Source organism: Pinus tabuliformis, chromosome 7 (genome assembly GCF_031772625.1).
Source record: "Pinus tabuliformis cultivar Carrire ecotype Pingquan chromosome 7, CPIR1, whole genome shotgun sequence".
NCBI lineage: Eukaryota > Viridiplantae > Streptophyta > Pinopsida > Pinales > Pinaceae > Pinus > Pinus tabuliformis.
Genome location: NC_142293.1, coordinates 284,458,669 through 284,474,984, shown reverse-complemented (window position 1 = coordinate 284,474,984; position 16,316 = coordinate 284,458,669). Strand labels below are relative to the sequence as shown.

General features: G+C 37.1%; 1 protein-coding gene across 1 annotated transcript in view; it reads left to right on the top strand.

Moving 5' to 3' along the window:
- Nucleotides 1-14,287, top strand: part of LOC149246976 (Carbohydrate-binding-like fold) — a 312,430-nt gene extending 298,143 nt beyond the window's left edge. Inside the window, exons 25-27 of the mRNA XM_089458086.1 lie at nt 12,944-13,300; nt 13,438-13,511; nt 13,608-14,287. Coding sequence (XP_089314212.1) covers nt 12,944-13,300; nt 13,438-13,511; nt 13,608-13,716 — 540 coding nt within the window. The 3' untranslated portion in view covers nt 13,717-14,287. The remainder of the gene's footprint in view (nt 1-12,943; nt 13,301-13,437; nt 13,512-13,607) is intronic.
- The last annotated feature ends 2,029 nt before the right edge of the window (nt 14,288-16,316 follow it).

Here is a 16,316-nt window from a genome sequence, read left to right as displayed (position 1 = left end):
AGTTGGGAGTGTGCGACGCCTGTCAAGCTGGCAAGCAACATCGGTCTTCATTCAAGGATGGAGAATATTGGCACGCATCTAAGGTACTCTAGTTAATTCATGCTGATATTTGTGGTCCTATGAATACATCTTCTATCACTGGTTGCAAATATGTTTTGCTTATTGTAGATGATTTCAGTAGAAATATGTCGGTGTACTTTCTAAAAAAATAAATCTGATGTATTTAGTATCTTTCAGACTTTTAAGTCCTTAGTTGAAAAAGAGTCTGGCTGTAATATCATAACTCTTAGGACAGATAATGGGGGGGAATTCTGTTCTTCTGCTTTCTCGAACTTCTGTGATACTCATGGCATCAAACGCCAGTTAACTACTCCCTACACTCCTCAGCAGAACAGTGTTGTCGAACGTCGCAATCGTACGGTTGTTGAAATGGCTCATTCCATGTTACAACACAGGAGTGTTCTGAACAAATTTTGGGTTGAAGCAATGTTTATTGCTGTCTATCTTCTTAACCGATCACCTACTCAGGCTGTTAAGGGGAAGACTCCAAAAGAGGTTTGGTCTGGCCGTAAGCCTAAGATCAGTGACCTCAAAGTGTTTAGCTCAGTTGCATATGTTTGGATTCCAGCTGCTAAGCGCTCTCAGATGGATTCCAAAAGCCAGAAACTCATGATGACAGGGTACAGTGATCACCACAAGGCCTATAGGATGATAGATATAGACACTGGTCATCTTAGCTTCAGTCAGGACGTAGTATTTGATGAAGACAAAGGGTTCTTTCAGTCTCCTTCTTCTAAGAAATGTTCTGAGGATCTGCCTCACAGTGTTCTTCTTCCGTTAGGTTCCCCTGATGGGAGGGATAATGCAACATCAGTATTTGATGATGCACTACCTGACCTTCCTCCGGAAAATAATCCTCCTCTTGTTGTTCCTATTGTTCCTGAGCCTCCTCCACCTAATCCTGATATTGGTTCTACTCTCCGACCTAAATGGTGGGCTAAAACTATTGGTGATCTCCGGGATAATGAGCTCCTTGAAGGTAGAACTTCCAGAAATAAGTGCAAACAATAGCCTACAGCCAATTTTGCTCTTATGGCTAATCTACACACTGTTTTTGAGCCTCAAAGCTATTTAGAGGCTAAGGGTATACCTGAGTGGGAATAGGCTATGGAAGCTGAATTCCAGAGTCTTCAGAAGAATCACACTTGGACCCTTTCTGATCTTCCTATAGGGAAGAAGCCCATTAGCTGCAAATGGGTGTATAAAGTGAAATACAAAGCTGATGGAACCCTAGACAAGTATAAGGCTCACCTTGTTGCTCGAGGGTTCTCACAGAAGGAAGACATAGACTATGAGGAGACCTTTGCTCCTACAGCCAAGATGAGTACCATATGGCTCGTCCTTGCCTTAGCAGCTCAGTTCAGTTGGAAATTCCATCAGATGGATGTAAAGAGTGCTTTTCTGAATGGTGACTTACAGGAAGAAGTCTACATGGCGCAGCCTCTAGGATTCAAAGTTGTTGGTCAAGAACAGAAAGTCTGTAGATTAGTCAAAGCACTCTATGGTCTGAAACAAACTCCTCGGGCTTAGTACATGAAAATTGATAAGTACCTAACTGATCATGGCTTTCAGCGGAGTCCATCTGATGCAAACCTGTATATCAAACATACTGGTGATGATATTCTGTTTGTGGTTGTCTATGTGGATGACCTTATCATTACTAGCAGTTTAGCACATTTGATCCATGGGATCAAACAAGATTTGTGCAACACTTTTGATATCACAGATTTGGGACTTCTTCATTACTGTTTGGGGGTTGAAGTCTGGCAGACTGAAAACAACATCTTTCTCTCTCAGTCCAAGTATGCCAGGAATCTTGTGGACATGTTCAGAATGTAGGATTGCAAACCTGCTACGACTCCTATGGAACTAGGGCTCAAACTTTCTGCTCAGTCATCTTCACCACCTGTGGATGAAACTTTATTTAGGCAATTAGTGGGTAGCCTCATCTACCTTACTGCCACTAGACCTGACATCAGTTTTGCAGTGAGCTACATTTCACGCTTCATGTCAGCTCCTAAGGCTGATCATTGTATAGCAACAAAGCGTGTGTTGCGTTATGTGCGTGGCACTCTTGATTATGGACTTCTACACACTCGGAGTTTCGATCCTACACTCAGTGGTTACACAGATTCTGACTGGGCCGGTTCGGTTGATGATCGTAAATCTACAGCTGGGTATGTGTTTAGTCTAGGATCCGGTGCTGTCACATGGACTAGTAAGAAGCAGCAAGCCGTGGTCTCTCCTCGACAGAAGCAGAGTATCGGGGAGCAGTTAAGGCATCTTGTGAGGCAGTTTGGATTCGACGTATGCTTGCAGATATGCATGTTTCCCTGGCAGGTCCTACTCCTTTGTTATGTGATAATCAGGGAGTGCTCAAACTTGCCAAGAATCTAGTCTTCCATGAACGAACAAAGCATGTGGAAACCCATTGTCACTACATTCGACAGCTTGTTGAAGACGAACCCATTTAGTTGCTGTATGTTCCCACCACGGAGCAGCCAACAGACATCTTCACCAAGCCCCTTGGTCCTGATAAGTTTGTAAAATTCAAAGGGTCTATAGGTGTTGTAAATAGATTAAGCATTAAGGGAGGGTATTAGAATAAATGCTATTTTAGTGTTTAATGCTCATTCGGATAAGATCGTATGTGATCTTTTTAGCAGTTTCTTAGAAGAAACTTGTTGTTTTTATTTTCTTAATAGAAACTTGCTGTTTCTATTTCTGTAAATACATTTGTATTATTTATCGAGCGCCATTGCTCATTGTAAATCAATTCAATTCATTCATTGATTAGCAAGCATATATAAAGGTTGCATTGGCACCTTCTCACAACACAATCATCCTCACTCATTACATGACAGATAGCGAAGTGAAAGGGTCGAAGAAGAAGGGTAGCTGCAATCAATGAGGAAGTCTGTTCCCTCATCCGAGTTCATCACCAAACCTGCTCTCAAGTGCGACATTCTGATCTGATCTAGGGCATCATGTCATATGGGTATATTGCTGGGTTATAGATCCAATCTAGCCGCAGTTTGCATGAGGAAGTCAGTGCAAAAGAGATCGAAGTCATCAAAGGGCTAGAAGAGCCCTATCTCTGCTATAACTGTCATTCTGTTGGTATCACAAAATCTCAGATCAAGAGGCTATTATGTGTGTGATGGGTCTACACGAAGTGCGAAGATAGAAAGAGGCTAGAAGAGCCTATCTGAGACCATCATTGTTGACTGTCATACTCTTGCTACAAACCTGATATACTGTTCAGAATTGCAGAAGGATACATTATGTTTGGGTACATGTTTGGAGGTATTGTCATCTGATGTTGAAGGTATTATTGAGTCAATGTTTGGGTCATGTAATTTCTCAATAAAGATTCTATAAGAAAGAGTTCAAAGGGTTTTTCCTCTCACAGTTTGGAGAGGTTTTTTCCCTGGCTTGGTGCCAATATCTTGTGTACTTGTGCATTTTGATCTTCTTATTTTGATAGCTGGTTGATGATAATAATTCATCTAAACAGTAAAGAGCAAAATCTAAAGAAATAATATCACAAGCAATATCATAGTTAAGAGAAATCAAATATTTTAAATTGCTCTTTGATTTTCAACATATCCCTTCCTAACATGGAAATAAAATTAAAATGAAATGACAACTAATCTAGGAAATGAAATATCTAGCATGAATATAAATGAAAAGGCAAATATATACTACAATAAAGCATGTAAAAACATCATATCAATGAAATGAAATCACACTAGGAAAAATGACAACTATCTAAAGAAATTTTAATGAATGAAAAAATTTAAACTAATCTAATGCTCATGCCTAATAAATTATTCATCCTATCCTAATCTACTCAAAAGAAAGAACACATGTTATGTAAAATCATACAACCAATGCAACTGACGAATAAATTTATCATTACCATTGATTTTTACCTTTGTGTATGGTTTCCAACCAAAACAATGATACATCAAACTTGTAGAAACTTCGTTTGTGGTTTGTAGTTTGTACCCACCTTGTAGAAGGAAATCGAAGAAAAACCAAAGTTTCTTTGTGCTACCACAAGCTTATTCGATCCACAGATCTATAGTACTGATCTAATGATATTTCTCATTGTATGCATAAGGCCTTTTATCAAGTTTTTTCACTGTGTTGGGGAAATCCTATAGCTATTGGGGAAAGTTGGGACATATAGAGAAGGTTTGCTAGAAGAAGACTAGAGATCTGGAAGAGAGGGTTAGGAGCCTTGAAGGAGACATATTGGCTAAACAATTGACTAATGCTCAACATTGAACAGTAGAAGGTAAGGAAAATTACTATATGCTTTTTGTTATAACTTCTTAGATGTGACATGCTTACAATTCACAAAGTGAGTGGATAGTCAACTCTGGTTGTATACTTTATATGGCTAAATAATTTTCTCCTCTCCCTTAAATCAAGCTACCAAAAAGAAAAACATTGTAGTGAATGATTATGTAGTTACTATCGTAGGTTGTGGAAATATTGAGTGTTAGAATGGTGTGATCATTAATGTGTATCATGTATCTAGCTTGAATTCCAATTTGTTATCTGTATCTCAACTTACCCAGATTGGTAGCAATGTTGAATTTTTGCTAGATTATTTTGTTCCGAAGGATGTGAACAATGGTCAGGAAGGTCTTGTTGAAGGAATCCTTGATCCTAAGGATGGTCTGTACAAGTTTTGCTACCTTCCTAAAAGAGATTTTGGATCGACTACACTCATTTCTTAGAGAATCATTGGAGTAGAATTTGTTATGAACAACTTGAACATGTTGAGATGCATTGCCACTTCATGAGACAACTTGTAGAGGATTGATCTATTGAGCTACAATATTGTCCCACATAGGATTAATCTTCAAGTCTTGAAAAATATGTAAAATTCGAAGATAATCTTGTTGTAGTCAGTATATGAAACATTAAAGGAAGGTCGTAAAGTCAAAGCTATTGGGGAGCGCCCCCCCGAATCCGCTTTGGAAGCACGCTCCCGCAAAAAAAAAATCGCTTCCTGGCTTTCTTCGCAAAAATATTTCTGCAAGGATGTTCCGAACACAATTTTTCTTCAAAGAAACAAGAGTTTTTGAGTGGGGCAGCATAATATTCAAGCCTATGACCCTAGTATTGATATGCAATTCATGGCAATGTTAAATTTTTAAAGTAAAAGTGACATTCTCCTTTATCTTTCATTTTCATCCTTTTACTTAAACTTTTGACATTACCATTAAATGACTCAGGATGTTTGAGAGTGGTTTCGACCTCATTGGATTTCATATGGATCCATTATTCATAATATGAATCCATCATTCATAATGATGTAAGGGAAGTAGTTCTGTAGAGCCTCCAAAATGTATTCAAAATATCATCCACTTTCACCTTTATCGCCACCATTTCACTCACATGTCGCAACTCCATGACTATATAACCTTTCATTAGCCTCCATTTTCATAATTATATGGGTTACCTTTGTGTTTTCCAAAAGCTAATGATTTCTAGTATTTCAAGTGAATTTATGGTTAAAACATAGAAAAATGACATATACTTGCTAATACTTAAAAGTGGCTTGAGTTTCATGACATGTGGCCTCCAATGCACAAATTCGAATTCCCTTCAAGATATGGAAGAAGATTTGGATAAAGGTCAAAGAGGATATGTGTCTCATCATTACCTATTTTTGTTGTAACTCTATGAGATTTTCTAGGGATCTAGGGAGAGAATAATGGACCTCCATTAATGAGGTAGCTTTTTATGTTCTTGTATAAATAGGAGAGCCTTCTCCTTTCAAAGGCACGTAGAAAGTTAGAGATACTCAGGTGGAAAGTTAAGATTACTTATGAACGGAATTTAGATTTAGCACCATGCTCATGAGTGATGTTCACCTTTATTCGTAATGCTTGCACTGAGAGCCTCTCAACTTGCCATCTCTCATGCTTTTGGATTGGCCACCTACAATGTGTGAGATTTATTGCTTTTCATAGATTAATATTTATTGCTTTCATAGATTAAGATTTATTTATTTCATATCTTTTCCTATGTGAGAGGTTAAAAGTGATTGTTTTTATTTCTTTCATATCTTTTCCTGTGTGAGAGGTTAATAATGATTTTTTTGCTTTCATTTCATGTCATGTGGTTTTGATGATTCATTTCATAGGATCCTGATTTGATAATGCACACATGATCCCTTAGAGTAGATTTCATTTCATGCAATTTCATTTCTGAAAGAGTGGTGTGCTTTTCAATTCCTGCAAGTGTAAAAGATTAAGATTTCAATTCCACGTGCTGTACTATAATTGTATTATAATTTCTTTTGAATTGATTGTTGAATTAGAATAGGTGAATTTGGTTTGTCGTTATTTGGTTTCGTAGTTAGATTGATCTAAATTGAAAGTTAATTTCTAGCATATACAGTGCATGCACGCTTCGCAAGTTTTATGAAACCCCCGGGTTGACAATTAAATGATATGTAATTAATTTGCCTCATCAAGTTCCAAGACTCCAAGGTAAATCTGTTGTATTTTCTAAATGGTTGTATAAAATTATACATGGTGTTGATGGCAGTGTTGAAAAATATAAAGCTAGATTTGTGGCTAGAGGTTTCTCTCAGAAAGAGGGAATAGACTATGACGAATTTTCTGCACCTGTTACCCGTTATACCACCATCCGATCTAATGTAGCTCTAGCTACTATCCAAGGATGGTCTCTTCACCAAATGGATGTGAAAGCGACTTTTATGCATGGCTTCCTTAAAGAAGTATTTGTGGAGCAACCACAAGGCTTTGAAGTAAATGATCCAAAAACTCGTGTGTACGCTGAAGAAATCCATCTATGGTTTGAAGCAAGCTCCAAGAGCTTGGTATGCTCACATAGATAGCTTCTTGATGAAGCTTGGTTTTACCAGAAGCAATGTAGATCCAAATCTTTACTTTAAGACAATCCAAGGTATGCCTTTAATTTTGGTATTGTACGTTGATGATTTATTTTTGACCAGTAGTGAACCTCTTATTCTTTAGTGTAAGAGGGAGTTAGCTTCTGAATTTGAAATGAAAGATCTTGGTTTGATGCACTACTTTTTGGGCCTGGAGGTATGCTAGAAATCTGGTGAGATTTTGCTTTCTCAAGTAAAATATTTTGTCAAACTATGATAAGGGTTTGGCATGACTGGGTGTAAGTCCATGAATACTCCAATGGAAATGAATTTTAAGAAGCTTAGGGAACTGATGTTCTTAGTGAACACTAAACCAGATATATGCATTGCAGTCAATACTCTGAGTCAATACATGATTAAGCCTACTCATGTACACTGGGTTGCTGCAAAGAATGTTTTGAGGCACCTAAATGGGACCATCAATCTTAGATTGAGATATACTGCCGAAGATGTAAGGCTACATGGATACTCTAATGCTGATTGGATCGGTAACTCTGTTGCCAGAAAGAGCACATTAGGGTGCTGCTTCAGCTTAGGATCTCTCATGATATCTTGGATGAGCAGAAAGCAAAAGTTTGTTGCCCTTAGCACGGCTAAAGCATAATACATTGTTGCTAGCATGGCTAGTTGTGAGACAATATGGCTAAGGAAGCTCTTTGGAGACTTGTTTGAACAAATATTGGATATTACAGTAATTTATTGTGACAATAAAAGTGCGATTCAACTTGCTGAAAGTCTTGTGTTCCATGCCAAGTTCAAACACATTGAGATCAAATGCCACTATATCTAGGATATGGTGCAAAGAGGAGCAGTAAGACTTTATTATATAGTGATTGATCACCGGATCATCAATATTCTTACCAAGCCTTTGTTGAAAGGAAAGTTCTTGGTTTTTAGAGAGTAGCTTGGACTGACAGATGTGACCCTTCGTAGAGAGGTTGGTCGTGGATGATAAGCCTTGGATGTGCGAGATCCTTGTCATGCGTTGACAAGTGGATCCCCACAAGTAGCGATGAGCCTTGAATGTGTGAGATCCTTGTCATGTGCTGATAAGTGGATCCCTTGACGTTGTGATGAGCCTTGGATGAGCGAGATCCTTGTCATGTGTTGACAAGTGGACCCCCCCAAAGAGTGATGAGCCTTGAATGTGCGAGATCCTTGTCATGTGTTGACAAGTGGATCCCCCCAAGTGTGTATAGGTTAATGGATGTATCTCTCCTATGATGATTCTTCTTCATTAGATTGTAAGATCATTGTTCCAAAGCAAAGATAACAAAGATCCTTGCATCAGAAAGAAATTCCTCCCTAGCTGAGAGGGAGTGTTGAAATTTGGTAGTTATGGGATGAATTTCCTTAAACAAAATTTCATTTCTAACCTTTCTAACAATAGAAAGTCATGTCTATCTTTACAACCATGAATTTCCAAAAATAATAAATCACCTTTCATCAGTTTGTAATCATATATATATGATGGAGAATCACTTAACTTGCCCTTAATCAATCTCAATTGTTTAATTTTTAACTTAATCATCAGTATTATTATTATTATTATTACTATTATCCTCTTTATGATATTATTATATTACTATTAAAAAGAAATTCAAGTCTCTCAATCATGAGACTCAGTGGTGTCATATGTAACTCCCCTCAATTAATGCGTAAGTTACTCTCTCTCTTAATGGATTTATTCGTCTCTCTTTAATGCTCTTATGTGCCTCTTACACTCTCTTACACACTTTAATGACTCGTCATAAAAAGATTCCTCTTACACCTCTTTAATACATAAGTTACACTTCTCTTTTAAATGCATAAGTTACATTCCTCTCCTTTATGGAATAAGTTACACTCCTATTTTGGCATATGTAACTCCTCCTCAAGGCATAAGAGTTACTCCCTCTTGAATTCGACCTCCTTGCTCTTCCTATATATTTGTGCCTCTCATTGTCACTGGACACACTTGTGCTTGTGAAAGGAGAATTTGAACTTCAGAAAGAGAGAGCTTGAGAGTCTAGAGGAAGATTGAGAGAGAGAGAGAGAGTCTTGAAGAGCAAGAGCAAATCTTGGAAAGCCAAAGTGATTTAGTGTTTGCAACAACTACTGCTCTCAGAGATCTTCTTCAAATTTGGGTGAACTTGTTCATTCTCTCATTGTTTATTGTATCTTTGTTGAACAATTGATTTCTATTAGAAGAAGAATCTGGTTGGGTTTTCCCCTTGTGGGTTTTGCCCTGGTTATTGACCTAACTTCTCTGTGTCTCATTGAGTTCTTGATTGACTTCCATTGTGCATATGGTTTATGTTCTATCTGCAATTACTTGAATTATTTTGCAACATAAAGAAGTTTTGGATTTAAGTGATTGTAAGAACATAGAACATCAAAATTTCAATAGGTCTATGTGTATTATGCAGTGTTTTAAAAACCGTTTTCAAAAACCGGTTACCGGTCAAATCGACCGGTTAGCAAGCTGGCCGGTCCGAATCGGCCAAAAAACTCGGTTTGGAAGGCAGTTTCTCCAATTTTTGGCCCTAACCGGTGAAAACCGGCCGGTTTAGGACGGAACCGGCCGGTTTGTATCAAACCGATCGGTTCCGTCCTAAATCGGCTAGTTTTAGGCATGCCCACCATAACTTGCAAAAAGCGGATTTCTAACTGTGGTTTTAGGGTTTTGGGGGGGAACTAAGGGTGTTTTCTCTCCAAAAACACCCTCTCCAAGCTATAAGAGGCCCCTCTCACTCTCATTTGTCTCACACAACTGATTTGGAGTGTTTGTGAGTGTTTGTGAGTTTGTTTGTGAGCTTGGAGAGTGTTGATTTTTTGCTGAAGTAGTCATCTTGGAGTTGGAGTTGGAGCTATTTTGGAGATAGTGTGTAGCTGTCAGTGGAGTTGCCATCTTCAAGAGGAGGCTAACGAAGCTAGTTTGCATTTCCAGGTAAGGATTTGCACTTGAAAATTGCTTATTTGATTGTTGTCCATGAATTAATTTTTTTTTATGTGTTATAAACTTCTCACTTCTATGATCTACCATCCAGGGAGTCATCATGCCTCCAAAAGCCAGAGATACTGCATGGGCTCATTGTGATATGATTGATGGCAAAATGATCTGCAAATATTGCCAAAAATCCATTCAAGGAGGGGGTATTAACAGGTTCAAGCAACACTTCGCTGGGATAGGAGGCCATGTAAAGCCATGTGGAGCACCAAATGAAATAATAGGGCATATTAGGGCAGAATACCTTCAGAAGTTTGAGACTTAAGTCACTGAACCAATAGAGAAGTTTGTGACTGCAAAGTTTGGGAGTCGAGACTCAACCAACTGAGTTTGATCATGATGACTGCGACTCATGAGAAGTTTCAACTTCAAGTGATAATGTTGATCACTATTATAGTATTTACTATTATCATATATGTAGAGTCTAGACTGAAGTCTTGTAGTAGGCCACTAGCCCCATAGTTTGTAGGCTTTGTTTTCGCACTCTAGAGTCTAGAGGCCATTTAGAGCCTCATTGCTTATGTATTTTGTGGATGATATGTATTGCACTCGGTGCCATTTTGATATATTCACCTTTACATGGTATATAAATGAGCAATCTTTGCATATTTTGTCTCTATTGGCTTGGAATCATGGTTTTAAATCTTAAAAATAGTTTTTTTCATTAAAAAATAATTATTTAATGTATTTTTCTAAAACCGGTTCGTTTAGACCAAACCAGTCCCGGTTAGACCGGTTCCGGTCGGTAAACCGGTTCATTAGGTGGACCGGTCCGGTCATCGGTTCCGGTTTTAAAAACATTGGTATTATGACTTGAGGTTGTCCCATTATTGTGAGGTCACAAAAAAAATATAGAAGCATATACGACATTGCACAACAATTTAGAGAATGATATTTTGAAGGATGGAACCAGAGCTTTAGAGTGCTTGGACGCTGAACTTAGGAAGTTGATCATGTTGTGATGCCATCTGCATCCACTATCACTACATTACAGATACAACAACTTTAGTTTCAAACTCTATTGTTTTGTGGGGGTTTGTGGTGGTTCTTATGCCAATGTTCCATTTCTTACTGCTACTGTTCTTAGATCATGGGAAAACTATTAGAAGTTGTGAAAGGAGGAAATATCAATAGATAGTAGAAGCATAGTTTTAAAAACTGGTTGGTTGGATAGGCCCAGGCAACAAATTGGTAGAAAAACTGATTGGAGGGCTGGTTTGTACCTAACCAGTACAAATCAGCCCTAGTCGGCTGGTTTGTACCTAACCAGTACAAATCAGCCCTAGTCGGTTGGTTCTAGCCCTAAGTGGCCCAGTTAGATCTCACATGCATGGGAGAGTCTGGGACCCTTGGTGGTTTTTTAGGTGGTTTTGGAGGAGCAATGGGTTGTTTTCCTCCTGAAACAGCCCCCCTTAGTGATAAAACCAACACTACTCCTCCTTAACTCAATCCTAGCAATGCTCGCAATCAATGGTAATGTTAAATTCTTAAAGTGGTGACTTTTATTTAAATTTTTTACATTACCATTAATTGTTTTAGGATGTTTGAGAGTGGTTCCAACCTCATTGGATATCTTATGGAGAAACTAGAATTTTAGATCTCACTCAATTTCTAGTAGACTTAACAATTTTCAGGATTTCACAATTCAGGGGATTGCAATGTTTCCATTTGATTTTGTCATGTGTGAGGGTATGGGATTGGCATTTGATCAACAACATGAAGTCCTTTATGTACCTTGATGTTGGTGGTATTAATTGTTGAACTCCTCTACCATGGCCTTAACAAAAATGTACCCTTCACTCAAAGCAAAATAATTGGTTGGGCATTCTAAGCTTTTTCTACCATATTATAAGATCAAGTAGACAAACCCTCCACTCAAACCAGAATCATTGGTTAGATATGTTAAGATTTTTCAATTTCTACCATATTATAAAGTTGAGGAATCCAAGTCTGAAGACTTTGAGCTAGATGATGTTTATGTAGCTCTTGTTGATGATCCCATTTCTAGTAGTGGTGAATCATTGATGAGTTTAATGAGTGATTATGTTGATCAGTGATTTCTACTAGGCCTGTGGCCCAATAACTTGTAGTATTGTTTTTGGACTCTAGAGGCCACTTAGAGCCTCATAGGCTCATTGATTCTGTATTTTGTTGTTGATATGTATTGCACTCTGCCATTTTGATATATTCACCCATACACAGTATACAGATGAGCAAACTTTACATATTTTGTCTTTAATGGTTTGTAATTGATTATTTTATGTATTTTTTTCAAATTCGGTTCGATCAGGTTTGATCCAGTTCTGGTTCAAATCCCAGTTAGGTAGCTGGTTCAAAACTAGGTCCAGTTTTTAAAACCATGAGTAGAAGTGTGCCTGTTTCAGTTTAGTGTTTTCACTTTTTAGTGCTCCTTTTATTTTGCAGTTTCTAATAAATATTTTATAAATTTGGCACATGACAGTGGACTGCATATAATAACTCCTTGCTCATGATGGCTTATTTCATTTCATGGTTGATGTTAGCTGTTGAATCTTGATGTTATGGTTGATAACATTACAAGTCATAACCTCTAGATAGTTGATGTTATCTGTATACTAAATGGCTGAAGCTCTGAGGATTAATCTACTGAGAATTACGTTTTTAGATTCTCAAAATTGTAATATTCATCTACAAGCAGCACACAAATCTATGTTCTCATATTCTCCGCAAATAACTGTCATTCTAAATGTCTTTTTGAATATATATATATATATATATATATATATATATATATATTCAAAAAGACATTTAGAATGACAGTTATTTGCGGAGAAAGTGATATATATATATCACTTTCCCAAGATTTTTCTGGGAACTGTTGCTTTGGCATTCCCGCTTCTAGGTCTAATTCATTCTTTTATATGTCTAGCGATGTTTATGTTAGAATAACTTTCTGATTGTTTTTGGTTTTGTAGGTTGGCTTTACAGATATCAACGATTTGGATTTTGTTGTCTTTGATCAACCAGAAACAACCATTATAACCGGTCATGTTGAAGGAATTGGCCTTGACAAACTTCATCCTCATTTGGAAGTTCAAATCAAATCAATGAGTGAACCTTTTAAAATAGAGTCCATCATTCCATTGCCAATGACATATTTTTTCGAAGTTCAAAATTTGCCAAAGGGAAGATACCTGGTGCAACTTCTATCTGGACTTTCATCTCGGACACACAAATTTAAATCTAATATTGTGGAGGTTGACCTAGAGAAACACACACAAATACATGTTGGACCTTTAAGTTACGAAGTAGAGGAGCATCATCAGAAGCAGGTAAAGTGTCATGTCAAAAGTTACGAGTTGTAATTAGCTCTTTCCCCAACTCTGTTCTGGTCATAAGGCTACATGAAAAAATTTGGAAATTTCATTCTGATTTCCATCCTGATCTAAATGTGGTTTCTGTCATTCAGGATTTGACACCAGCACCTGCTTTTCCTCTGATTGTTGGAGTTTTAGTGATAGCTGTTTTTGCAAGCATGCCTAGGTGTGAACACTGATTGGCTTATATGGTCTTTGTTTTGAAAGAGAGATGTTCATTCTTTTTTTGTGACAATTCTTAAGCACATGATCATTGTTGCAGGCTTAGGGATGCATATCAATGGGCAGTAGGATTGGCACCCTCGGGAATGACTGCTATTACATCCAAGAAGGATATTCGCAAATTGACTGTGAGAAAGAGGACATACTAAACAGTACTATGTTGATTCCCTAATAGCAATCAGCCAAACGCACTCGATGAAGTTAAACATTTCCCTTAACTTTTTGATGTTTCAACTGAGTTTAGTATTTGAGATGGCACCACACTGTTGATAGCCTTTACTAATTGCTACTGAAGTCATCATAGGTTTTCTAATCCCATATAATATTGTAGATGACAGCATGAGACTGGCTCCACCTTTTAACATACCATGGGGTGTATGACGTTTACATAGATCCCAATATGACAGATGAACCCTGTACATGACCTTACACTGAGTTGATTCAACGGAACCCTACAATAAATAAGGCATTGGTAATGTGACTCTTTCCAATTATCTTTGGCGGAGACAAATTTTGCATAGCCTGAGAATTCTTTCAGCTTGTGCATAAGTGGATCACGGGACAGACATTCCTTTTATTGAATCTTGTTTTGTTGAAGCTGTCCTCTGGAAGCCTTCCCTGTATTTTATCTAATCTTTTGAATGAATACTTCATTCAGAGTACAGTTTTGACATTTTTGTGTCATATTTGCAGTATAAATGTTTGTTCTTTGGTGGGTCTGATCTGAAATTATATCTGCAGTACTCATATGCTAATCATAGATCCTATTACATGTATACATTTCAGAAAATGTTAAATTTCAATGAACTGATAATGAATGTCCAATGAATAAACTATGTTGGATTAAAACCCTTAAAAGGTGTAACATGGGTTGAGAGTGTCTACCAAAAATAGCATTTGCTTCTTATAGTAATTTAATGTATGATGCAAACTACATTTTAACCTCTAGAGTTCAACCCCAAAGTCTGCTGTTTTAAATCATGAAGCACTTGCATTCTATTTATGTTGTAGATGGAGACTTATGTTGAAAAGATGGAAGATACAAGTATAAATAATGTCTTTAGTATGACAAAATTCATTAATGCTTAAGCAACTTGTATGTAGCCACTGATAAACACAAGGTGACAATGCTTTTTTCAAACACCAAAATCAACAATTATAAGATTGATACAGAATTAGTTGACTTCTATGCATAAGTATGCTATTATTCAAGTCATATAAATCCTTTCAACAAAATTAAGATGTGCCATTACATAGGTGAAATATTTATTTACAATTTTACTATAATTTTGATCCTTTTGGAGTATGATAACTTGACATGAATATACATACATGTTGACAAGTTGGGTGATACATCTCATTGATGTCACATTTCCATTAAATAGAAATGAATGAATTTGAATTGTGATGATTTTTAGATTTTTTTTTAGCAATAGAGTTGCTCATCTAGAATGCAATTATTGTCTATATTAATCCCAAAACATAGCATTTCAAAACATGTCAAATATCAGTGAATTGAGAATTTGATATCCAATCAATAAACTGTGTTGGATTAAACCCTTAAAAGGTAAAAGGCATAACATGGTTAAGGAGTCTTTGCAGCAGCATTTACTTTTGAATAATTTAATGTTTAATGACAACTACATTTTCACATCTACATCCACAGGTCCACAAGTATTCTTTGCCTACACTTTGCCTCCCATTGTGGTCACTAGGCAAGCTCAGTGTTAGTGTAGGTGTTTCTCTACATCATCATAGCTTTTGTTCCTTGACAATGTTCCCATTAAAGGTTTTTGATGAGCAGCTCATCTACCCCCGCTGTGTAACTCCTCTCTCTACTATCTGCTCAACCCATCAAATTTGTTGGCTTGAGTGTTTCATCTCTCCATTATTGCAACTATCTCCTTTTTCTGTAGTGTTACTTGCCACTCTATCAGTGGCCCTCGCTCCATTTTGAGCCTTGACACTCTGTGTTAACCTCCTTGGTTCCTCGCAGCCCATGTCCTTGTGACTATTTATACTCTATTGTCATTCATTGCAGTTCTTTCAAGCCTCATCGTCGTGATTTAAGCATGCACTATCTATTATTCCCCTATTTTGCACTCAATTCTTTTCCAAATGGGTTGAGATCTCAATATTGGCATTGCGTGTGAAATTGATGAGGTCAAAATTATTGAAGTTCCTTCTCATTTAAACACCAGAGCACCATAGTGGTGGCTGGGCAGAAGTGATGACTATATACCTTGATTATCACCATTACTAATCAGTATGTCTCTCTATATCTCTTGCGTACAATATCATTCCATCGAACTCCTGTCATTCTTATCCATTATGTGTAATAAATTACAGTAAAGAAAACAATAGGGACATTTTCTGACTTGAACAGACACCGTCCCTCGCTATTAGTGGTCAGTTTGTAAATTATTTTTAATTTATGGTTTGCATTGATATAGCCTTTTTATTCAAGCTCTACAGACCATCTAAACTAGGCAGACCTTGGAAAAACAAATTAGAAACAATGATTCAACCTTTGATTCTGTGTATTATTTTTTTTTTTCTTGATTTCTCAATAGTAAAATCGTCCTTGGTGACGTTGAATATGAGGTTGAAAGTTATAGGAACGGTTTTGGAATGTCAGAAACTATAGAATGCACTTTATAACCAATTATGAAATGTGGTTTTGTAAATTGACAATATTGGGGTTTGGTAGCTTAAAGAATCGAGCAGGAATATCATGCATTCTAGCAGC